This window comes from Helianthus annuus, chromosome 6 (genome assembly GCF_002127325.2).
Source record: "Helianthus annuus cultivar XRQ/B chromosome 6, HanXRQr2.0-SUNRISE, whole genome shotgun sequence".
Taxonomy (NCBI): domain Eukaryota; kingdom Viridiplantae; phylum Streptophyta; class Magnoliopsida; order Asterales; family Asteraceae; genus Helianthus; species Helianthus annuus.
The window spans coordinates 38542295-38566810 of record NC_035438.2 but is presented as its reverse complement, the minus strand read 5'-3'; the positions used below and the strand labels follow the sequence as shown (position 1 = coordinate 38566810).

Genomic DNA, 24516 nt, shown 5'->3' with positions numbered 1-24516 from the left:
TAATGTAGAAGCTATAAAATACGTTTTATCATTTAAATAACTTGGTAAATAATATAAGAACATGTTTAGGCATGTTCAACCCGACAATTCAGAGTTTAGGCTCGGTTCGCAAACGAAAGTCGCAAAAGTAGGCTTTTGCTTTGACTTTCAGTTCTGACCCGATTTAGCTTAATTTATTTATGCCTTAGGGTTCCTTTGGGACCATATTATATGTTAGTATAACTCTCTGAAGTTATACTACATGGTTCCTTAGAAATCAGAGATTACATGCATGTTCCGTTATTTGCTTAAAATTGACCATTATGCCCTTTTGTTGTTAAAACGAGATTTTTGAAAATGTGAGAGGACAAAAAGTTTTATTACTGATATATAACTATGTCCTAAAAATTTGACATCAGTTTCTAGTCTAAAATAAAAGTTATGCAAGATATCGTAAAACAAAAACTTTTTGTTAATGAAATGGCATTTTTAGCATAAATCATATTTAAACCCAATTTTTGGCACCAAACTTGCTACCCACTGCTATGATATAATATTTAAGGATTTTTGAAAATTTTTGCCAAATTTTATACTGACCATAACATAGCGTTCTTGTGTAATTCGGTAATTGACGATAATGCCCTTTTCATCAATAAAATGAGTTTTACATATCATTTACATACCAAACCTTTTCCTACTGATGTCATATGTTAAATAAAATATTTTTAATATTAAAGACTGATCAAAACTTCAGAATTTTATAAACATCTTGAATATCGTTAATTACCGACTTTTACGCTAATTAGGCGCATAGTATGGTTTAAAACCATATTTAACGCCTAAGACTTGTTACCTGTTGATTTTAAAAATAAATTTTTATACTTTAACAGTAAGTATAAGTCTTGAACTCAGATTTCCAAATTTGACCTTAAAAACATATGTGAAATGACCAAAATGCCCCTACGGTGCATAGTTTGGCCATAAATGATAAACCTCACATATATATATATATATATATATATGATATCTTACTGATGTAACTTGATAAAATAAACATTTTTACTGAATATTTTAGACCATAACCTCAGTTTGCTATTAAAACCTCTTTTATAAACTTTAAAATGACCAAAATACCCTTTCGGGGCTTAAATTGGTTTTTAAATTCGTTTTGGGTATAATTGTTGATATCCTACTGATATCATATCATATTTAAAGCATATTAACTTGTGGAACTTGTACATGACTCATCCGGTTACCCGTGATGCATATACGCGTTCGGTACGGTTTATGTAACTAGTTTACATAAATTAGCCGAAACGGGTCAAACCTTATCATTTTCATTTCAAATTCCAGAATGTATTTAGTTTACCCATTTTACACAAGTCTTCATACTTGTTGGGTCTAAATCACATTCCAATCCGGTCATCGCTTAATCTAGCGTTTCGCGCCGTAAACTTTTCTTAAAAACTATCCGGTCTAAGTTACAACTTAAATAAGATCCGTTAGGAAATCTTATAGGATATTAAAACATTCGTTCCAGATTAGGAGCCCAGTAAAAGCTACCTACAGCAGCTGATTAGAATATACGGCTGAGAATAAATTACATTTTAGCTCAGGTAAATACTTTTGACTTATTTTCCCTTATACGGGCTTGGGATACGGTAAATTATTACCGCTTGGTCGGGTATTGGATATTTAATCGATTAGTGGTTAAATCATTGAGATAACCCATTTTATCTGTTTTGTTTGATGCAAAGCCTTTGGGGGGTTAATGACCGTGTCCTGGATATCCTCGGCTCATTCATTTGAAATGGCCACGGCTTAAGCACGGGGTGTAGGCATACACCTGACAGTTGCGTATGTAAAAACGGTATCTCACTCATAAGGAAACTTCTTGTGGGCCTATACTTGTGGTGTGTCTATTAATCTTGTACCGGCTCTTCTATTCTGGTCCTGAACGGACGACAAACATGTAAATCTGTATACAAGATTACTTTAAATAATTGTCCCAAGTTATAAAAGATTTTATGCCTTGTGCATCCAAACCAATTTTATAAATACTTTTCAAAAGAGTCAGTTAATTGTATTTACCAGTGTAAACTGACGTATTTTTCAAAAGACTAAGTGGCAGGTACTACGCGTAATGGGCTGGAAGCTCCTGAGCACTAATTAAGGAATCTTGCAAGTTCTTAGTGCTTAAAGTCTGTTGAACAATAAATTTGTTATCTGTTTTAGATCCGCCTGTGGATCCTTTATCGACCGTTTGTATAATATTTTATTATACTTTTCAAATTCGGTTTGCATTATTATTTTAGACTTCCGCTGTGCATTAAACTGTGATTATTTGACTATGATGATATCAACTACGTCACGATACTCCCCACCGGGCCCACCGGTAATACGTGGAAATATCGGGGTGTGACAATAAGGTACAAGTGTTTCAAGCATGTCCTTCCCAATTTCATCTCATAAACCATCATATTCAAGCAAAATCTCATGATCATCAATTCCACATCAAATTTATCTATCACAATCTTTCATATAACACATTATACATTACATAATCACAATATAACGCTTACAAGTTCATCATGATCATCTTCTTCTCACTCATGCAATGGGTTTAATTCTAATTCATCCAAATAACTAAAAATTTAACCATGATTCAACTTCAACATGATAGCATTAACAAGTATTCATTCTAATTACAACTTAATTCACGGATTATACATGACCCACTTCATTCAAAATCACCAAATCTAAGTTTTAAGACATACCTCATGATCCCCTTGTGTAGGTGATCATTATTCGTGTTCAATCATAAGTTTGAGCTCCAAATTTTCCTTCAATTGAAGCTTCTTCATGAACTAGGGTTTGGAACCCTTGTTCTTCCTTCTCTTGGACGTCGACACACACACACACTATGTGTTTGTGTTGTGTTTTAATTTTATTTATTAAAATTCTTGTTTCCCTTTTAACGGTTTTGGTCCCTTAACTTTCGTTTGATAATAAATGAGACTAAAACTCTTATCTTGTTACTTATATTCATGTTACCACTAGGTTAAAATTGTTCCTAGGTATTTTATTTACGGCTTCACCTTTACCACTAACGGTACTTTAACCGTTCCTTTATATTAATCGGGTTTAAATTACCATACCCGTTTTTGGGGCGTTACATTCGTCATTCTCAGAGAAAGAGTACTATCTAAATAAACTCTGGAATGGAGATATATGAGAGGATCTTCTGATCTTTAAAGGGACTTGGGAGTTATTTCTAAGCCTATAAATCGCAATGATGGTTGTAGTCAGTCCAATCGCTTACGTCAGACATCATAACGGCTAGTTGCATGCTGTAACGGCTAGTCCGAATTCAATGGGAATATGACAGCTGTGAATCCTATCACAACTGCCATATTGGGGGCAATTGTTAGGACATAGGTTTTAATAACTGTGGATCATACATCCTGAAGTGTTGCTTGGATCAGTTATCCTTAGCGGATGATGAAGGGACTCAAAGGGTCAAGGACCCTTATCATTACATATGATCTCTAACAATTGTTCTTGATGTTTTCTAATGATCATGTGCAGGTTACTAACGGAGTGGATTGAGTCTCAGCTAGAATCTCGGGCATAATTCGTTCAAGATGCTGCACATGCTACTTCCACAAACGGTCATGGGGGCTTGATAGTGGTCTTCCAAGAATTTCGGAACTAGTTGTTAGGCTTATTCAAAAGGGGTTTATCAAGTGTTAGTTTATACAATTACGATGAAACACACACACACTCGCATACATTGCAAACCAGAGCTCTCACAACACACTTAGCATTCAATCAAGGGCGTAGCTTTGTGGGGGCGGGAGGGGACAACCGACCCCCCGAAATTTTCGCTCAGTAATTGAGAGCATGTAGTTTTCTTATAGAAATTTTTGGGTATATACGTTTTTTACCCCCCGGTTTTATAGAAATTTTTGGTATATATGTTTTCGACCCTCCGGTCAGAAATCTCAAGCTTCACCACCGCATTCAATTGTACCACACTTGATCAACATCCGAAGTTGTAATCAGTTTTATTGTGCAATATAGTTGATAGTGATAATTTTCACTATTCGAGCTTTTTATGCCGACAATCTACTAGTAATCAAGAGCTTTTCCTTGTATAAATCTTCGTATAAAGGTAAGATTTACCTGTATCTCACTTTTTCCAAACATTTTGTAGAATCTACCGGATAGAACTGTTATTGTATTGTCCTCCATAAACATAAACTAGTTATGTTTAAAAACATAGAAGTCTGCTGTATTTTCTATGGGACAGGTGTGTTATATAATAATAACCATCCTAATACAATACAAATTTTCTATTACTAATCCATTCATCTTCCACCTTCGCATTTTTTTAATTTCGTTTAACCTTTTTGCATACAGCTTTATTTATTCATATAATAACCTTTTTACTTATATTATCTAATTTGTAATTTTTATTGACTCATCTCCTACCAGCACTTCCCATTATAATTTTAATTCATTTAACTTATTGAAGAAACACGGTATCACCCCGAGATGACTGGACCGCGTTCTACATGAGGGTGAAGAATCACATATTGTTCTTCATCTTGAACCTAGATCTGCAATAGAGAAGAGAAGAAAGTGGAGCTGTAGAGATTGCCGGTAGGAGATGACTCTCCTGTTTCCAGCTACCAAAGTGTGTGGCTCCATCTCTCCTCCACTAATAATGAGGTGAACACCTCTTTATATAGGGGGATATGGGCCTCCCCTAACCTCAATGGGCCAGGCCCAGTTAGGGGTTATCTCTACAAGCTCCGGCCCAAAGTAGTGTAAACTACATCGCGTTGGGCCTCGCGGTTGGGTTAGTAGCAACAATAATAAATAGTTAATATAAAAGCAATAAGTAACGGGAAGCCCGACCGCTCGGGTCGGGTCTAGTACCGTACCCCATCACTTATACACACATTCATATTTTCTATTAACTTTTGTAGTTGGGTAATCAGCTTTTAATGCTTTCTATACATATTTTGTTGTTAAAAATATATATTTTATTATAATTGCTTATAACTAGTCAATATTCAAACCCCAAAATAGAGATAATGACCATTTATATTGGTTATGATTATCTGACTATACATTGTTGAAAAGAATTGGTGTCGTTTGACTTGTGAATGTGACTTGTGAATGTGATAGATCTATATTTTTAGGTATATTACGACTTTATCTTTTGGTTACAAAAATACAGCTCCTTTTATATTTCATACATATACAAGTTTCCCGCTGCATCTCTATGGAAAATTTCTTGAAATGATCATATAACAACACATGAGGCCCTTCTAAAGCCGTTACAATAGGTTTCGATTACACCAACAATGTATAGGAAGTTACACCAAAATATTTCATGACTATAGTTTTCTCCTCAACTTTTTCAAAAGAAATAAAAGATAGTTTCTTCTTGTATTTTGCCAAAGCTTGTGCAGTTGCCCGACTATTCAAACTTCAAAGACAGTTTCACTACTTCACCATCTCAAAACTTGATTCCACCATCGTCATCACCACCACCACTATCCTCCGCCTTGCACCACCTGATGGTGGCTCTTATGTTGAACCTCACAAGAGCCTCATGTAAGTGACAACCATAAGACTAGAATATGTGAATAAAAAGAGTCTAAGAAAGTGATCAAGATCTGTTTGGACCTATAATATGAGCTTTTGAGTTAATGGTAGAGCATATGTGAAGCATATTCTTCAAGCATTAACTTTTGAATATATTACTTTTCATTATATGTTTATTAAATATATAAAGACGTAATAAAATATGTTTCTAAAAGTAGTATCATACAGAAAAGACATGTAACCAATTCATGATACTCAAGAAATTAGTTATACTTTATCCTGTTTTTTGGAGTTAGTTTCTTATTTCGTCTAAATATCAATTTGATTGGTTGATTCCAGTGTCAGTTAATAAGTACGATTAATAATGCTAATGACGGATTCTATATGTCAAAAGGTCCCGTAGCTCAGTTGGTTAGAGCGTTGGTCTTATGAGCCGAAGGTCGCGGGTTCGAGCCCCGCCGGGACCAATCATGCTAATGCCGACACCAATTATTTGTTTAATTTCAGTGTCAGTCATTAAGTACGATTATTAAGACTAATGACGGAATCTGTAAGTCAAAAGGTCCCGTAGCTCAGTTGGTTAGAGCGTTGGTCTTATGAGCCGAAGGTCGCGGGTTCGAGCCCCGCCGGGACCAATAATACTTCATTTTGTAGAAGATGATGATTACATTTGTTAATCGTCTTTTGACTTGTATTTTTTCTTTAGTTCCTGTAACATGTTTTTGACTTGTTTAGTAAATCTTTTTTTTCACTAGTATTTTTCCTTTAGTTCCTAAAAACTTGTGTGTGTGTTTTTTTTTTTCATACTTTCATATATGTTTATAACATTTTTTTTAGCTCCCGTGTCTATGCATAACTTATAAGTCATATATCAAGAACTTAAAATGCTTGATACAATAGCGTTATTGTGTCTAGAGTAGAGTAAAAAAAAAAACAAAATATATTTTGTGGTAAACAAGAAATCATGGATTCATTCACATGCTTAAAAAATGCAACCGTTAATCCCTTGTGCAATAGGGAAATCAAGCTTGATAACATCATAAGAGTAGAACCATAAATAACGTCGTATTTGGATAGACACCTCACAATAAGGTCTAATGATCGAGACAAATATGTGATAATAGTTTAACTGTTTAAAGAGATGTAACCTTTTTGGTTTCATATGTGATCCCTATTATTTATACAAAAGAGATGTGATACCACCAGTCCACCACTACCATGATTTCAAACATGCCATCTTGATGAAGTACATTAATTCATTTAGAATATCAACTACCACAATTGTAACATTTTGAAATTTCAAAATGTAATATTTGAAAGCTTTATGGAGGACATGACTATATGATGATGTGAATATTGTTGTATGCATTAATAATAAGTCGAGATTGGAAATTGGTTGAACATAACTATGTAGTTACCAAGTAATAGTCGATTATTTGATTTTTAGAATGTGTTATACAAGCAGGGCCTCCCCGCTTCCCCTCTCTCCCCCACCAAGGGCGAGGCATGGTGTTACCCGTCACCCCCACCTATACATCATATTTCTTCCTCGCAACACTTCAAATCCTTTTTTATTTTTCGTGACGAGTGGAGTTGTGGTCATGTTCACTCTGAAACTCACGGGAAGCATAGAGGGGCGTGATCAGGGGCAGCAATTCTTGACACGACCCGTTAACCCGACCCGAACCCGACACGAAAAAACAGGGTTGAGTCGACTAACACGACCCGTTTTAAAAAAAACGGGTCGGTTCGGGTTGACATGTATAAAAACGGGTTGACCCATTAACCCGTTTAACTATTTAGATAAAAAAATCTTTTATATTTTTGTTTTTGTTTTGTTTTTTCGGTTTCTATTTTACATGATCAGTTATAATAATGTTAATTCTGACACATTATATTATTTATTTATAACACTCATACTTATCATTAAACATGTTATTGATAACCCGCTTAAAACTGAACAACTCGTTTATAAATCATCAACGTATATCACTCATTTAAAAATATGGGTTAAACGGGTCAGGTTCGGGTTGACCTGAATTAATATGTGTCGGGTTAGGGTTGAAATCTTTGACCCGAATAATAATAATGGGTCGGGTTCGGGTTGAACATTTCAACCCACCAACCCGCCAACTCATCAACCCGACACAATTGCCACCCCTAGACGTGAAGTTCCCTGCAAGCCCGCAATGGCCACGTCTACGTTTTAAAGTCCATATCGCATAACCTTATAAAATGAAAGCTATGCACATAGCACTATAGCAACATATGTTTATATATTTGTCCTTCTATAATTAATAGTAACTAGAAATTTTACCCGCGTTTTGTGTCCAGGCCAGGTTGGTTCGTCACGTTAGCAAGTAAAAAAATAAAGGGCGAAATACTAAAAGGAATAAAAGTAGAGGGACTAAACATGTATATTACTAAAGTTACAGTAGGGAGACTAAACATATAATAAACAAAGTTAACTAATAAGAGTTTAACAGGTAAATCTGTAACATCTAACAACTTTCTGCAGATCAAAGGGTCTCGCGTCGCGCGAGGGAGTGTATTTCCAAACCTCATGATTTTTGTGCACATTCAGCCCTTAGACTTGGTTTTGATGCTATTTCAGGTTGGAAACTTATATTTTAACTTGTTTTTATGTATTTAAGGTATATATAAATATGTATAATGTATGAGTATGTATGATTAACATTTTAATGATCATGTAAGCATTAAGTATGCGTAGGTTCTATATAAGATTCGAATTCTGTGATTGATTACGTTGGGTGCATGTATGAATGAATAAGTATGGTAAAAAAATATATGATTTCCATTGATCGAAAGTCTCGGATTACAATGATTGAAATTGCATACAAATACAAGTTTCTAAAAATAGAACGTACGAAAATATGGAACGTTACATGTCGTCTACCCAAGAAAACAACAAACTAAAACTAAACAACGCACAAGGTACAACCAACAATGCATATAAAACCAACAAAGTAAAGGTACAACCAACAATGCATAAAAATCTTGTAAATTAACATTATATAAACTATCTAAATGTTTTGCATGTATGTAAGAAATCAAATGGACATTCAAACCAATAATGTGAGAACAACAAACACAAACATGATAAACCTGTAAGAATTTTATAGGTAAATAAAAGCATCTTAAACGCTTACAACAACTCTCAGAATAACATCATAGACCCAAAGGAAACCATACTAATCTGAATGCCCACAATATTAATATAATGTTAATTACCAAAATGTTTTTGTAAATATGCAAGAAGTTAAAATGACATTGAAACCAACAATACGAAGACAATGAGCTTAAAGCAGGTCTCAGTATAGCATCATAATAAGGAAAACATACTAATCTGAATTAATGACAAAAATGTTTTGTACACATGCAACCAATTCTCATACCAACACACCATAATCGACCCACCATTGTTGGTTTTTAGAATAGACCGGTTCGGTTCGATTTTGGCGGGTATGGAAGGCTTGTTAACCATAACCGACCCACCGGTTTTTGGTACCGTTCGGTTACATCGGTTCGATTTAATTAGTTAATTCGGTTATGAATTAATTGATTCGGTTTTTACACACCCCTACATGTGAGTAATAAATTAGCCATGTTATTTGCAGCATGAACTACATTAATGTTGTTATGGTCACAGTGTTGAAGAATTGGGCTAGTATGTTGATGAAATGTATTTACTCAACAACGATGATCATAATAGGTGGTGGCCATCACTCGTCATAATGGTATTGGATTAATGAAGTTGATTCTAATGCTAGTTTTCACCTTGAATATTTAATTCTTTTAGTCAATGATACAAATTGTTGTATTGTTTTTAAATGTAAAGTTGGTTTTTAATAATCCCAACTTTGACATATTGGTCGATAAGAGTCCTAACTAAGGAAATGTTTTGTGGCAATCCCAACTTTAAATCTATTTTCCATAAGCGATACCATACTAATTAAAAGTTAACCTAAGGCTACACGGTATGGTCCCGTCCCCCACCCGTCCTGGTCCGACGACGCCAGCTACACCAACCCGCCACAAATTTAACCCCAAAATTTCATCCATCTCACTTAACTTTTATAAATCTTCTTCCACTTTTATAAACCTTATACTCTATCATGGATCCTTTCAACAACCCGAACAATCCGAACAATCCCAACAACCCGGCCCAACCGAATGTTTTCTCGGTTCCGGGATATTATCCGACGCTAGAACCGAACCAATTATCGCAATATTCATCAAATGCGTTTGCATCATACCAACATTCGCCAAACCAATTCGCTCAATTCTCTCAAAATCAAGCCCTTCAACAAATGATGATGCGGGGTGCTTTGAATTTCCCACCGAACCCGACACCACCCGTTCAACCCCAACCGATCCCGACGCAACCCGTTCAACAATCCGAACCCGACGACGATATGGAGGTTGTTCCCGAAACCCAACCGTCTAAAGAAAAAGGCAAACGGAAAAAAGGCAAGCAAGTGGTGGGTGAGCAACCGTCCAAACCGAAGTCGACTAAGTGGACGCCAATCGAAGAAGAAGCCTTAGCGAAGGCTTACATAGGCACGTCTACACACCCGACAAAAAGTTATTTTTTTTTTAAGTTTATACATTTTTTAAAGTTTGTTTTTATAATTTTTTTCTTAACAGTTTGTTTTTTTTTTAAGTTTAATTTTTTGTTTGTTTATTTTTTTCTTAACAGTTTGTTTATTTTTTTAAAGTTTTTAATTGTTTTAAAGTTTGTTTATTTTGTTAACACTTTGTTTAACTTTATATATTTTGTTTGTTTTTTATAGGTAATAACCAAACGGGTGACGGGTTTTGGTCCAAGGTTTTGGCGAAGTTCCTTGAGCTTATGGAGCAAGGCCCGTATCGAGATATCGACTCGGTTTCATCAAAGTGGCGGAAAATGAACGCGTTCGTCAATAAGTTTTGCGAGGAATATAATAAAATATATACAAGTGGGCGTCGTGGTGGCATGAGCGATGACGATGTGTTCAAAAAAACGTTGGAGAAGTATAAGGCGAACAATGGTAATACCAACTTTGCACACGTTCGCGCGTGGGGAATTATGAAAAATGAACCAAAATGGGCGCCGATTCCCAACGAGGTGGAGATGGCGAAACGCCAAAAAACATCGGAAACGGGTAGTTTTAGCACCGGTGGATCGGACGCAAGGTGTCACATAAACTTAAATGATGACGCCGAGTTTGACGAAGAGGAGTACGCCGTACATGAAGCGGAGCGTCCACCGGGCCGGGACAAATCAAATAAGGAGCGGGCCAAGGGTAAAGAAAAGGAAAAGGTGGACCCGAAGATGGAAGAGTTTATGGAACACTTAAAAACGTACACGGACGTCTCAGCCCAAAAGGCGAAGGTGAAGGAGCGGGCCGTCGAAGAAAAAACTCGTGTAGCGGAAGAAAAGTTACGCGAGAAGGTCCGATTGTCGAATGAGAAAATCCGAATTTCCGATGAAAAAAATCGACTCAAGGAATGGGAAATAATAACGATGGATGTCGATGAGTATCCCGAGCCGAAACGTTCGATGTTGAAAAAATTACAAAACGACATTATGAAGAAGCATGATATTATTTAAGTCTATGTTTTTTTCTTTTTTTAAGTCTATGTTTTTTTATTAAGTTTATGTTTTTTTTTAAGTTTATGTAATGTGGTTTTAATATTAATGAAAATATTTTGTTAGTTTATTTGTTAAATGTTAAAAAAAGTAGAAGATTTAAAAAAAAATAGAAGATTCAAAAAAAAAAACATAAAAGTGACTAGGACCATCCTCCATACCCTCTAGTTTTGTGGGATGAAGCATCCTTGGGAGGACTATGACATGGCGCCTACGTGGCGGATCATCCTCCCTTGGAGGAGCATCACCATACCCTCTAGCCTAATTAGTTTTTGCTGATATGGACTACCTATGTGGCAAGTAAGTCAAAGTTTTGATGACACGAACTACTTATATGCAATGTTTTGATCTGTTTGCATGCATTAAATTTTTTAATTTATCATTGAGTTAACTAAAGGAAGCGGCTTCCATGTTGCTTATTTGATATATAGGCCATACTTCGAAGTTACGGACTTAAACACCCTTTTAAATTACTTATAAAAGGAATTACACCGCTGCCAATATGTGACAATTAAATCCTACTTGCTACTAAAACCTATCTTTAAAATTCAAAGATTATTTGACAATATGACATGCTAATGTTTAAAAGTCTCGAGAAATGTTGCATGTACAAGAGACTCCAAACCAAATCACATATATAAAAAGACAATGAATATTCGGGTTTCGTGTTTTGAGTTTTTCGAGTCAGATTGTTCAATGAGAAAAAATGACCTAATATCCAACCAAAGTTCAGGTTGATTGTGTTAGGGTGTTTTTTTTTTTTTTTTTTTTTTTTGTTTTTTGAATATTCTCTTATACGGATGGCTTGAGATTCAAATCAAGTTATGAGTTTTAAGTTAAAAAATGGACAACCTAGTGACAATAATGACCAAATCAAAGCTTCAAAAATAACACTTTACTCGAAAATAAATACAAAGAAAGACGATGCCACCGTTATCACAGCGAACATTTCCGTTAAAAACGAAAACCGACAGCTGTCTACATTCCAATCTTGTTCCCGTCAACACCTGAAACTCTCTCTTTCGCTTCATCGTTCTCATCCCCTCTTACACAGGGGATTCACCGGAAAACAGAGCAGCTACCTGTAAACACTACCTCATCACAACGGTTCTATTGTCACTTAGGTCAAGCTTTATTATTACAATACCATTCATCTCTTCAACTACAGTCAGATCGCTGATCGATTTCTGATCTGGTGTGTAACGTATGCTTTCAAATTGATTTATCGATTGAAGTTTCGTTTCTGATTTGTGAATTTGTTGTGTTTTTTTTTGTTTAACAGATATAGAGTTGTTTTTAGGGCTTTTTATTCGACTTCAGTTTGATTATACGATGGCCGCTCCACCTGTTAGGGCACGTGCAGATTATGATTATCTTATTAAGCTTCTTTTGATCGGCGATAGCGGTATGTTTAAGTTTTTTGTTTACCGGTTTATATTAGGTTTTGTATAGATTATGTGCTTGCATGATGTTGAAATTGGTGAATCTGTTAGCAAGGAAAAATAGGTTTTAGGTATTTTGAATGTGATTTTTGTACTGATCTAGGTTGATTTATGATGTCTTGATCATTGAGTTGTGGTTTGTGGAATATGCTGCTTAGTTGATGAATGTTATGCTTGATGTGTGTGTGTGTGTGAGAGAGAGAGAGAGAGAGAGAGTGCGGTGCTGATAGTTTCTTACTAGTGGTGCTGTTTTCTGCAAGAGATGAAGAGACAGGCTAAAGGGTGTATTAGAAATTTATAATAACATTGTCGGCTTGGCTTGATGCGGCTGTCATGACTCATGAGCACGTATGATAGTATTCATGAAAGACAATATATGCAACAATAGAAGGGTTGAGGAGAGAACTACAATAGAAGATGAGATACGCTACGTTATCGACTATGAAAGGCGTGATCACGCAAAAAAGTCATTAAGATCTCTCTATTTGTGAGACTATATGTTGTGGAATGTGAAGTCTTAGACGTACCAAAATAGAAAACAATATTGTTATTCTAACTAATACAACCAAACAACCAAATAATTGCCCATGTTAATTCCAAATTGTACGTCCAAATTGTACTTTTTTCTGTTAGTATTTTTGTTTGCCCCATAATTACAATGGAAAGAGCTAGTTTCTATAAAGTTTGTTTTGTTACTCTCTTAATTTTTCTTCTCTTTAAAAAAACTTGTTAGAATAATTTGGAAGAAGCAAGTGTCTATGGAGAAGTAATAGATAAAGGGGGTAAGGTGGTTAGGGTTTTTATGAAAGTCGGTGGGTTATGGAGTCGTAAATTGATGTATATCCATTGTTTGAAGATTCTTTTTGGCTCTTATACCCCGCATAGCATGGGAAGCAAAGTAAATGAAATGTCAATGTATCTTTACATGTCTTTCAGTTACACACTTGAAAAATTGATTTATCTGTCACTCATACTCTCTTATTCATATTAATGGCACTTTTTTTTTTTCAATTATATTCAAATCATTTCTCTTTAACAATCAATTTTTTCCAGTTATATTCAAATCATTTCTCTTTAACAGTCAATAACAGTTGAGATGTTAACATTCGGTCCATCAAGGTCTAAAATTGTTCTTTGATGTAAGTTAGCTTGACTAAATCGGATAAATATGGCATTGTATCTTGTGATGATATAGCGTGTTGTTGAATCGTCTTTATTTGAGCACAGTCTAGAAAGTATGTGAAAGTACGTCAACAGTTTTTGTATATTTTTCCTAGGATGGGATAGACAAGAACCGGAAAGGACTACAGAAGTCGGAAGAGTGAGAGCACCAAAATACGCAAAGCTCACACCTAAACAATAATATCACTATGTTATAATGTGAGATTATATAACTAGTTGTATAATAAGAACACAAGACATTGCAATGGTCTAAACTTAGTATAGAAGTAGGAAACTGACTATTTATCTTAATAGTGTTTTGACCTAACTAGATGAATCCTTGACAATCTATAATTGGTTAATATCACAATAAGTCAGATTTATTTCCAAAGATTAATGCGTAATTTCCAGATTTTTGTTGCTTAGAATAATCTATTGTTGTGCACGCACACACACACATATATCCTGATGAAGGATGCTTATTTTCTTTCTATTTCTTTTGTTCTTTTTTTAAGCGTAGATATAGAAAGACCCCACTATAATAAAGATTGTGTTTGTTGTCAACCTTTTTTTACACCTCCTCCCAACATTAATTATGAAGTATGTGGACCATAACCTTTATCACTATAAATGCCCAACCATCCTACCTGCTTGATACAAACAATCCAAACTACATATGGTAAATGAAAATGGTTTCAACTTTCAGTCAATAGTGTCCGTTTTTGTTGGTTACAATTAGTACCAGATTTTCTTTGGAATTTTGTGCATGCCTATTTTATAGATATATCTTAAAAATGCGCTATTTGACTTCTGGGAACATTAACGTTTCAACTTCTCAAACTTATTCATCATATTCTGGAACACATTTCTGTAGCTATATTTTTCTATTATTTGGCAGGTGTGGGGAAGAGTTGTCTTCTTTTGCGTTTTTCTGATGGTTCTTTCACTACTAGTTTCATCACTACCATTGGGTGAGTTTACCTCATAACTTCTACCTGGATGTTTAATTTATTATTCTAAACTTCATAAATACGAACTTCGTGATGCAGTATTGATTTCAAGATAAGAACCATTGAACTTGATGGCAAGCGGATCAAACTCCAAATTTGGGATACAGCTGGTCAGGAACGGTTCCGGACAATCACAACTGGTAAATCACTTGAAAACACATTTTATGTATCTTTGATTTTAGTTTTTATATGTTCAGCATCTCTTGTGTCGGATCCATATATCTAAGTTACGAAAGAACTGATATATAAAGTTTATAGATATTCATTTAGTTTTGTTTCGTATCGTAATGCCATGTAATTTACACTTTTATCCCTCAAACTCCAGCTTACTACAGAGGAGCTATGGGTATTTTGCTAGTGTACGATGTTACAGATGAATCATCTTTCAACAGTAAGGTTTTCTCCCCTCAATGTTTTTAATTAGACTCTATACTTAATAATTGATACTCTGATATTATGAGACTGCCACTTATTTCGCTCATTTTGCTTCCTGGTGTCGGTAGACATAAGAAACTGGATTCGTAACATCGAACAACATGCTTCTGATAATGTTAACAAGATCTTGGTTGGGAATAAGGCTGATATGGATGAAAGCAAAAGGGTATTTTATATTTTTTTTCTTTTTGTATGCTTTGAATGACGTTTTAGTTGTTAAGAAAACCAAAATGATCAAAACGTCATTGCATTTTGCTGTAGGCTGTACCGACTGCAAAGGGACAAGCACTTGCTGATGAATATGGCATTAAATTCTTTGAAACTGTAAGTTTACCAACAGCATACTTATGTTTTCGTTACTTCTTTGAGACGACTTAAAGAAAATCTTGAACACCTTCTGTTGTTGGCAGAGTGCGAAAACAAACCTAAACGTAGAGCAAGTTTTCTTTTCGATAGCAAAGGATATCAAGCAAAGGCTTTCGGAGACCGACACCAAGGCTGAGGTATGTTATCAAAGTTACTTCACATTTACTGTCGGTAAAAAAGACGCTACAATTAAAACTAGAGGTGCTAAAATGGGTATGTCTTGGGTTACGGGTCTAAAGTCCAAAAAGGTAACTTTTTATGAAAATGCATGTTTTGAGACTTATGAAAATGCTTGTTTTGACGTATCCAATCTAACTTAGTGTAACCTATATAAGAATTGCGGTTACACTGTACGATGATGAAATCAACGTGTGGTGCCCGCACGTGACATTTACACATTTTGACTTTGTTGCACACTTTCATTCGTGACATTAATGCCAAAGACATAAAAAAATAGAGTATGTCTCAATCGTTGCGGTGTATAGTCGTAAAAGTATTTAGTCAACTATGTAAAGTCGTAAAAGTAATTTAGAGGCATTAACGTGGTTAGGCATAGATAAAAAAAAATATAATAATGTGTCGCACAACTGGTGTAAAGTCCTAAAAGTAATCTAAACAAAATGATGTTTCAAGTTATTAAGTAGAGAAGTTTGGAGGGCTAAAATTGTCAATTACCAAAAGTTAGAAATGAATTTGTGACTTACTCAAAGAAGAGGGGGTGTACGTGTCTATTTTAAAAGTTTAGGGGTGTTTTTGGTCGGTGGCAAAGGCCACCGACCTTTGTTTTTGAGATAGATCACGCCGTTGATGATAAAACATAACCCACTGAATTATTGCAGCCATCTACGATTAAAATTAATAAACCGGATGCAACTGGTGGGAACAGTGAAGCCGCTCAGAAATCAGCTTGCTGCGGTTCTTAAACTGATGGTGATGCATAGATTTTATGTTTTCTGTTTGATGTTTGAATTTGTTCATGTGGAATAGCTTGTAGCTGTGACAATGGAAGTAAACGTTATTGTAACCATACCATACTATTATTGTGGAGGTCTTGGTTGTGTATCTAACTTTGTAAGTTTCGATTCGACATAATTACTGTTGTTTTTATCATGCCTGAAGTAAATCCACAAGGTTCTTTTAACTTATTATATTAAAAAAAGTCATTTGACACAAATTTAACGATAATTTTTCTGTCGGTTTTGAGATGGACATCCTTCACCTTATTAACCTTTGTATGGTCAACACGGTTGTGTCGGGGGCTTACCGCTGTTGGTCTCTTTGTTTCTTCTTCACCAGGTTCGAAAGTCGATAGCTTCCTCTGTATTTTGCATTATACAGTCTACGTACTTGAATGTAAAGAAAGTTTAAAAAGCTCCTAAATATTTTCTCTATGTATTTACCATTTCCACAAAAAAGATAAAAAAGATATACAAGAGTGAAGTTACAAAAAATTAGACAGAATTCTAAATAGCAATTCTACTCGTTCCAGTACTACGACTCCAAATTTTCAGTCCATTCTGAAAGGGTGTCAAATTCAAATCCAAATCCAAACACAACCCTCTACCATCAACCTCCTCAACGGTCGCTTTCGTCGGAACACTCTTCTCCGGCTGACTGTCACGGTGCCGCCTCATGTGACCGCCCAACGCCTGCCCAAGCTCAAACTCCAATCCACAGATGGAGCATTCATGTGTCTTAGCCTTTGGCGGCGATTCATCAACCGGTTTAACCTTCTTGTGGCTTGTACGATGGCCGCCTAGCGCTTGGAACGACGAGAACTGCTTGTTGCATGTCTTGCAGTGGAAAACTCTTCCGGAACGGCCACCCGATTCACCGACACGATTGAGGAGCATAAGGCAGTTGGCCATAGCTAAGTTCTCAACCTCTCGATCATCCTCCCAATTTCTCTTCATAACTTACAAAAGAATTATTAGCTTATTTCGTAAACTGTTTTGACTTCTGTTGCTGTGTGTATTAACAATAAACACACACACGCATATATATAATATATCTATCCGACAAACACGCACATATCAAAGTGATCCCATGTTGAAGGTAAGTGGGTCAGGTGACGGCAACACTCGTCACCTATGACGAAACTTCGATCTTTTTTTGCCGTGGGATGACTACTTTTTCTAGAATTTTGAAATTTATCTACTTTTGTGTTGCGTCAAAACACATTTTGCAAGTTAGAATATAGAAAGAAAATCTAAAATGTGAAAGGATTTAATTTTTCAAACAACTTCTTATACGTATACAATTTATTTATTTTTAATTAAAATAACAAGTATAACTATAACGAATGTGCCATAATTATTTTATTCATGATTATATTCAAAATCTGTAACTATTATCCTTTCAACACTTTTGACATAGTCTTTGTTTTTTTGGCACTTCAAAAACGTAGTAGTTAAAGTGGTCAGAGCCAAAATGAAGTTAGTTGGATTGGATCTATACATGGTTGTCACCGATCAACCTTCCTTCGATTTGTCTTCGTTGCAATAACATGACTAAGGTTTTAACGTCTTACCTAGACTTAGGCTTGGTTTTATATTGCACGTCTCAGGCGCAAGGTGCACTTAGGCTAAGACTCTTCGTGTCTGACTGTTAGGTGACAAGCGTACAAGAGGCGCATGCAGCAAAAGCTTGAGGCACGTCTCATGTACATGGACAAATTTTGTGCATTAGCAGGTTGTATATATATGACTATTTTGGTTGTACATCAAGTCCCAATAAGAATAATGGAGATTTGTGAATAACTCTCACGTATATTAATCGGAAAATAACTATTACAACTCTCTTAATGAATTCATGATTCGGATAATCTATATACACCAACCAAACTTTCTAGCCAGGCTAACTTATTTGAACACAAATCAAATAGCAAACTAATAGGAGATAAACCTACTAGTTTAATTTAATCCTAACTCATTAATCCAACCAACTTGTTGACTAGGTTACATTAAGCCGATCCACTTGTCAGTCAATTCAGTCAATCCCGTAACTATTCCAACCAACTTGCACTCCAAGTCGGCCCAACATGATCCAGCTTGATGGGTCGAAAATTAAGTCCAACAATACATAATGTTATTTATAAACTAAATCATATGAAGAAAAACAAAACAAAAATATATATAAATACTTTGCGCCTCGCATAGCTGTACATGCATGATGATGCACCTTTGCCTGGGACTCTGTCCCCAGAGTGCGTCTCACATTTTTTAACGAGCCAACACACTTTAGCCCAAATTGCTAAAAGACATCATGCAAAGATTTTCACCACTTCAAAGAAATGCATACACTACACTGTTATTTATTTTTGTCAACCAAAAAAAAAAACCTCATATCTGGAACTTTAAGCATGCTACATACTATGTGTGTAATGTACAAATTCTTAAACCAAATGTATAAAAAAGATCATACAGGCAGTCTTCCAGACAAGTAAAGAGCCAACTTATCTCTTGACACCGACGCTTTATTGTCAGCCATGTCACAAACCTCAGTCTGATACCCCGAGTCATGTTGAGGAGTCAAAGTCAACTCATCTAACACGCCATCTTCCATGTCAATCACAATGTTATGCAGAATACAACACGCGAGAATAACTCTAGGTAACCTATTCTTGTCAGGTCGCCACAACACTCCATGAATCATCCTCCACACATCTTTCAACCGGGCCAAAGCCCGTTGGGCCACCAGTCTTGTTGCAAAATGGCGTTTGTTGAATTCTGTTTTTATCTCGGGTAGCTCTTGACCTTGGTACGGTGTTATGAGCCAAGGTAGTAACGGAAAACCCGAGTCTCCAACTATGTATTCTCGAATTTCTGTTCCTTCTGTAAGCTTCAGTTTATTCCCGTTTAGCCTCTCTCCTTTCTCTGATAAATCGAAAAAACATGATTTTTGAAGCACGGATAAATCGTCCATTTTCCCGGGGTATCCTGTAACTATGTCATGGAATCTCATTTCCGGGTCCACAATCACCTGCAAATCGACCCGTTTTCTTTTTAGCTAACTTATCTAGTATAACCTGTTTGACCCGTTATAAATAAAGCATATTCAAATCAACCCGTTCATATATAAACGGGTCAAAGTTTTCATATTTAATAAAGAGTAAAGTACACGGATGGTCCCTGTGATTTACCAAAACTTTGGATTTGGTCCCTAGCTTTCCAAAAGTACACAAATGGTCCTTGTGATTTGCACTTGTAATGCATTTAGTCCCCGGCTTTTTACGAAAGTACATGGATGGTCCCTGAGGTTTGCACTTCGTAACGCATTTAGTCCTTAAATTGGACAGGCTAAAACCTTTAGATTTGTTGACTGGGGACTAAATACGTTACAAAGTGCAAACCATAGGGACCATCCGTGTACTTTTGGAAAGCTAGGGACCAAATCCAAATTTTTGGTAAACCACAGGGACCATCCGTGTACTTTACTCTTTAATAAAAATCAATTCTAAATACCTGCAAGATCATACTGTGGTTGTCCTTACGGTCAAGCCAAACATCAACTGTTCGATCGGAGGCCGACAACAACATCATAATGTGAGTGGTATCGATCACGCCACAACAATTTGGAAGACCTCTGATATTCTCAAATTTGGATTTTATCTGTGTGATTTCCGCTTCTGTTGACGGCCATTGGAGGTGGTGGAGCCCACGCTCCTCTATCGCCTCCACAAACCGCCACGTGACTTGAGAGACAGTGGAGTGGTTTGTACCGAAAAAGTTGGCTACGCCTATTAACGAGTCACCGGAGCTCAATCTTCTTAAAGCCAAAGCTACTTGGTCGTTTAGAGACATTGATTTGCCATTTAAGAACGCAAAGTTTGTTGTTTTGGCCATCATGGGCTCGCTTACTACTGAGCATATGTAGTTAAATGTTTTTCTTGAAACCTTGAAAATTAATTCAAACTCGTCCACACCTTTTGAAGGAGATACCGAACCTGAAAACAGGTGAAAACGAGTTAATTGACACGATTTCTTCAAAACATTTTCGTTGATTGGTAACTAAAATGGCTGTTTCTACCAATAAGACATTAAGACGCTAATATCATAATAAGGTAAAAGAGAGATATAATATTGATATGATTTCTGTGATACAATGTGCATATAGAGACAAATTTTCCGAGGACCATACGGGCTTAGCTAACGAGCTTTTGATGGCTAATCCTAATACATGTTTTCTAACAATAACGGACTAAATAATACCCTTGTATCAAGAAATGGGGTCCCTTAAGGGGAATAAAAAACTTTACATTAGCCTAAACTGATTGCATCTAGTTTATTAACTTCACATACAAGTTAAAACAAAAAGAATAAAGTTCCCTAACAAAAGTCACTCACAGTCACAGTTTCATCATACTTTTAGGTCAAGAACACAAACTACAGATGCTCACAATCAGCAGATTAGTAATGAATTATTGCAACAATCAAGATGCATTTTCAACACAACAACCCACAAATTAAACTCATCTAAAACTGATTATACTGCACATATGAAACAAGCAAAAACATAATTTTTCAAGAACAAAACTTACCAGTAATCTGCTTGCAGAACTGATCCCACCAATCAACAGAGCCCTCTTCCAAAGACCCACAAACAACACCATTTTCATTATCGATTTTCCTTTTCTTTTTCCTACCTCTTATAGGACCCATCAAGAAGATGACCCGATTGGAATAACCACCCACCAATGTTACAATCTTGACATAACAAAAAGGAGATATTTTTAGTTAAAGATTGGTGGAAAACAGATACCCGCTTTGTTATAAACACTAAAGATTGATGAAATAGATCGTATACAAGTAACGACAACAAAGAACATGCAACGGTGTTGTGTTGGGTGATTGAAGCATGCAAAATAAAGGGGTTTGAGATATACTTACTTGTCAAAGAAGGATAGAACATAGACAAAGAGATGGTTGAAAATCTTGATGGAAATAATACGACATATGTTTATGGGGGTGGGTTGGTGTTGCTTAATGGGTGTGACAACGAGAGGAATTAAAGATTTGTTTTGTAATACTAGTATATTTTTTTTTTTCTTTTTCCTTAACTACTAATATATTTTTTCTTTTTCCTTAACTATGATATGGAATTAAACTAACTTGAAATCTATGGGTTTAGTTTTAGTTCAAAATAAAATTTGGGTCAATTTCATGTCGAATTTGTGAATATATTTAGTTAAACCGGTTATGTACGGATCAATCTAGAATGTTTACTGGTCAACATGTTTATATTATATTTGAGTTAAATGCCCGGATAATCCCTGTGGTTTAGCTTTTTTTCACCTTTAGTCCATTACTTTCTAAAATTACCTCTATAGTCCCCAAGTTTTTAATTTTCGTTTCCGGATAGTCCCTAGCGTGAATGGGGGTTAGTTTTCTCAGTTATGTCTTTGTGAAATCACTAAACTACCCCACCATCACCTCTCATATCACCAAAACCCCATTTCAAGTTGCTAATCAAAGCAAGATTTCAAGATCTGCTTAGATTCAAGATAGACCCTTGTGATCCTCTTCAGTTTCTGTCATAATATACAGTTTTGAGTTGTTGTTGACCTTAAAGTTGTTAAATTTATGATACCCACTTGAATCTTTAGACTGTTGGAACATATAAGGTCACAAAAAGGTTAGATTTTTGAAAGATCTTTGAGTTTGATAATATGGGTAATTGTTATGCTACACCCTCCACCTCTGATTCAGAGAACAAAAAGGGGAAAATAAGCCAAAACTCATTTTCTAGAGAGTATGTTGCCCCTAAGCATAATACTGGATACAATTCTTATGTGTTGAAGAATCTTTTGTTGTGGTTGTGCCGCCATCACCTCTCAGCCACCACCATCACCGTGGTGTTGATTTGGTTATTCCGATTTGGTTACAAGTGAAGGATTGAAGGCTTGTTTCAATTTATTTTGAGATTTGTGTAACATGATTAATGGTGGTGGTTGTGAAGACGATTCGCTGGTGATGATGGCTGCGGTGCTAGTTTTGGCAGTGCTGGTGGTGGTGGCTGAGAGGTGATGGCGGCTGTGGAGGTGATGGTGATGGTGGTTGTGGTGATGGTTTTTCAAAGGAGACAGAGAGAATAAAGAGGGAAAGAGAGAGAGAGAGAGAGAGAGTAAAAAGAGAGGTGTGACTGGTATTATATTACTTAATTAATTCATTTTGTTTTACTTAAGGACATTATAATCATTTTACACTAACTTAACTGAGAAAACTAACCCCCATCCACGTCAGAGACTATCTGGGAACGAAAATTGAAAAGTTGGGGACTATAGAGATAATTTGGAAAGTTGGGGACTAAAGGTGAAAAGACCAAACCACAGGGATTATCCGGGCATTTAACTCGTTATATTTTAAAAAGTATGTTTAAGTCATTAATTAAAGGGTTGAGATCCTGTACAAACATTGCTAATTATAAGAACCGTAAGAACAGATCTGAACCATTGATAATTTAAATCAAGGGTTGATATTGATTATAAAAAAACCCTTATAATTAAAAGTTACTACTAAAAAATTAGGGGTAATTTTGTAAAATTGCTAGTCATTTGACCATTTTCCATTAAATACAAATTCCACCAAGGTTTTTAAACTAAAATAACTTTTATATACTTCATTATTTTTTTAAAAAAAATATATCATAAAATCAAGTATTTTTTTATCTTTAATATGAGTACCATATTGCTATACTTTTTTGTATTTATAAAAGTGATTTTTAAAAAAGTTAACAAAAGGTGTTTTATAATTGTGCTGATAACGTGCTGATTATGTGTTAATTACAAAATAATACAACCAAACACCAAAAGTAGATATAATCAGCACATCTGGTGTGCTGATAATGGAGAACAATTGAGGTTGTTGTGCTGATGTCGTTTATGTTGATAATGGAGAACGATTGAGGATGATGTGCTGATAATGAAGAACGATTAAGCATGCTATGCTAATTATATAGTGTTGTGCTGATTATATTTTTAGTAATTATTTTTAATTAGTTTTAAATAAATATGGTCAAAAGGTCTAAATTACCCTTAAACTAATTTTTTTATTGATAGACACTTGTCAATTATTTGTTGGTTCTTACGGTTCTTACAAACTTAAGTGTTTGTATTTGATCCCATTCCATTAATTAAAATATTTTTTTTTTGTCTAAAAGTTAGAAAATAAAAGGGAAACTAACATAACTTTTTATAGTTTAATCGTAATTATTTTATACACACATTGCGTTTGAATTCAGGTGAGTGGCATGATTTTCAGCTTCTAGGCTCTAGGTTAACACAATACCTATAGGAATTAGGAACCCTCTTAGACTACATGGAGTCATGGGCATGAGTGAAGGACAAGAACCATGTAGACCTTTGAGGGGATTTGCCCTCCACATCACAAAAGGGAAGTGGTGGTGTTGTGGACTGGATGGTGTGGCCCAAAAAAACAAGTTGGTGAAGAGCCCCAACGCCCTTGAGATTCCCACTGTGAAATGGGTAATGCCTATGTGAAAAGAGGACTGGGTGGTGTGAGTGGCGTGAAGGGGCTTGCCCTCCGCTCTCCATGCCTCCACTTTGTGTAGTCTTAAGGCTCACAGTTTCTAAGAGAACATGGAACATGATATAAAATACATAAAGTTTTGAGTTAGGCTCAAATGTGTGTAGGTTGTAAACGAGTTAACTGCCTAACTCTTTCAATTAATGTGTTACGTTTTGATTGGGTTGGGTTGTAAACAAACGATTTGACTTGTTAACCCGCTTATAAACGTTAACTCGTTTACATAAATGAGTTATACGGATCATATTCAAATGGTTTTTAAAGTGTTCGGATTAGGAGTGAAATGCACACATATTTAGGTTGTCATA

The 24516-nt window shown here is 35.6% G+C and overlaps 4 protein-coding genes and 2 non-coding genes across 7 annotated transcripts; 4 read left to right on the top strand and 2 right to left on the bottom strand.

Moving 5' to 3' along the window:
* The first annotated feature begins 5991 nt into the window (after positions 1-5991).
* TRNAI-UAU lies at positions 5992-6065 on the top strand. Its single transcript has one exon. It is a non-coding gene; the product is annotated as a tRNA-Ile (tRNA).
* A 94-nt stretch (positions 6066-6159) lies between these two features.
* Positions 6160-6233, top strand: TRNAI-UAU. Its single transcript has one exon. It is a non-coding gene; the product is annotated as a tRNA-Ile (tRNA).
* Positions 6234-9734: 3501 nt separating this feature from the next.
* Positions 9735-11212, top strand: LOC110944628. Its single transcript, XM_035974114.1, has 2 exons — positions 9735-10179; positions 10413-11212. Exons 1-2 carry the CDS (start codon positions 9735-9737, stop codon positions 11210-11212), a joined length of 1245 nt encoding a protein of 414 aa, XP_035830007.1.
* Positions 11213-12153: 941 nt separating this feature from the next.
* On the top strand, positions 12154-16775 carry LOC110865254 (ras-related protein RABE1c). 2 transcript variants are annotated; one of them, XM_022114489.2, is made up of 9 exons: positions 12154-12446; positions 12534-12656; positions 14753-14825; positions 14904-15004; positions 15190-15255; positions 15368-15465; positions 15561-15623; positions 15710-15802; positions 16505-16775. In XM_022114489.2, exons 2-9 carry the CDS (start codon positions 12584-12586, stop codon positions 16586-16588), a joined length of 651 nt encoding a protein of 216 aa, XP_021970181.1. In that variant the 5' UTR covers positions 12154-12446; positions 12534-12583; the 3' UTR covers positions 16589-16775. The 2 variants fall into 2 exon arrangements, with proteins under 2 accessions (XP_021970181.1, XP_021970182.1); XM_022114490.2 differs by having other exon boundaries at positions 12166-12446; positions 12552-12656.
* Positions 16776-17028: 253 nt separating this feature from the next.
* On the bottom strand, positions 17029-17646 carry LOC110865256 (zinc finger protein ZAT7). The gene has a single exon (XM_022114492.2). It carries the CDS (start codon positions 17576-17578, stop codon positions 17129-17131), a length of 450 nt encoding a protein of 149 aa, XP_021970184.1. The 5' UTR covers positions 17579-17646; the 3' UTR covers positions 17029-17128.
* Positions 17647-18948: 1302 nt separating this feature from the next.
* Positions 18949-21670, bottom strand: LOC110865257 (protein ALP1-like). The gene is made up of 4 exons (XM_022114493.2): positions 21554-21670; positions 21205-21370; positions 20129-20610; positions 18949-19646 (listed from the first exon to the last, which is right to left on the bottom strand). Exons 2-4 carry the CDS (start codon positions 21323-21325, stop codon positions 19083-19085), a joined length of 1167 nt encoding a protein of 388 aa, XP_021970185.1. The 5' UTR covers positions 21326-21370; positions 21554-21670; the 3' UTR covers positions 18949-19082.
* Positions 21671-24516: the final 2846 nt, after the last annotated feature.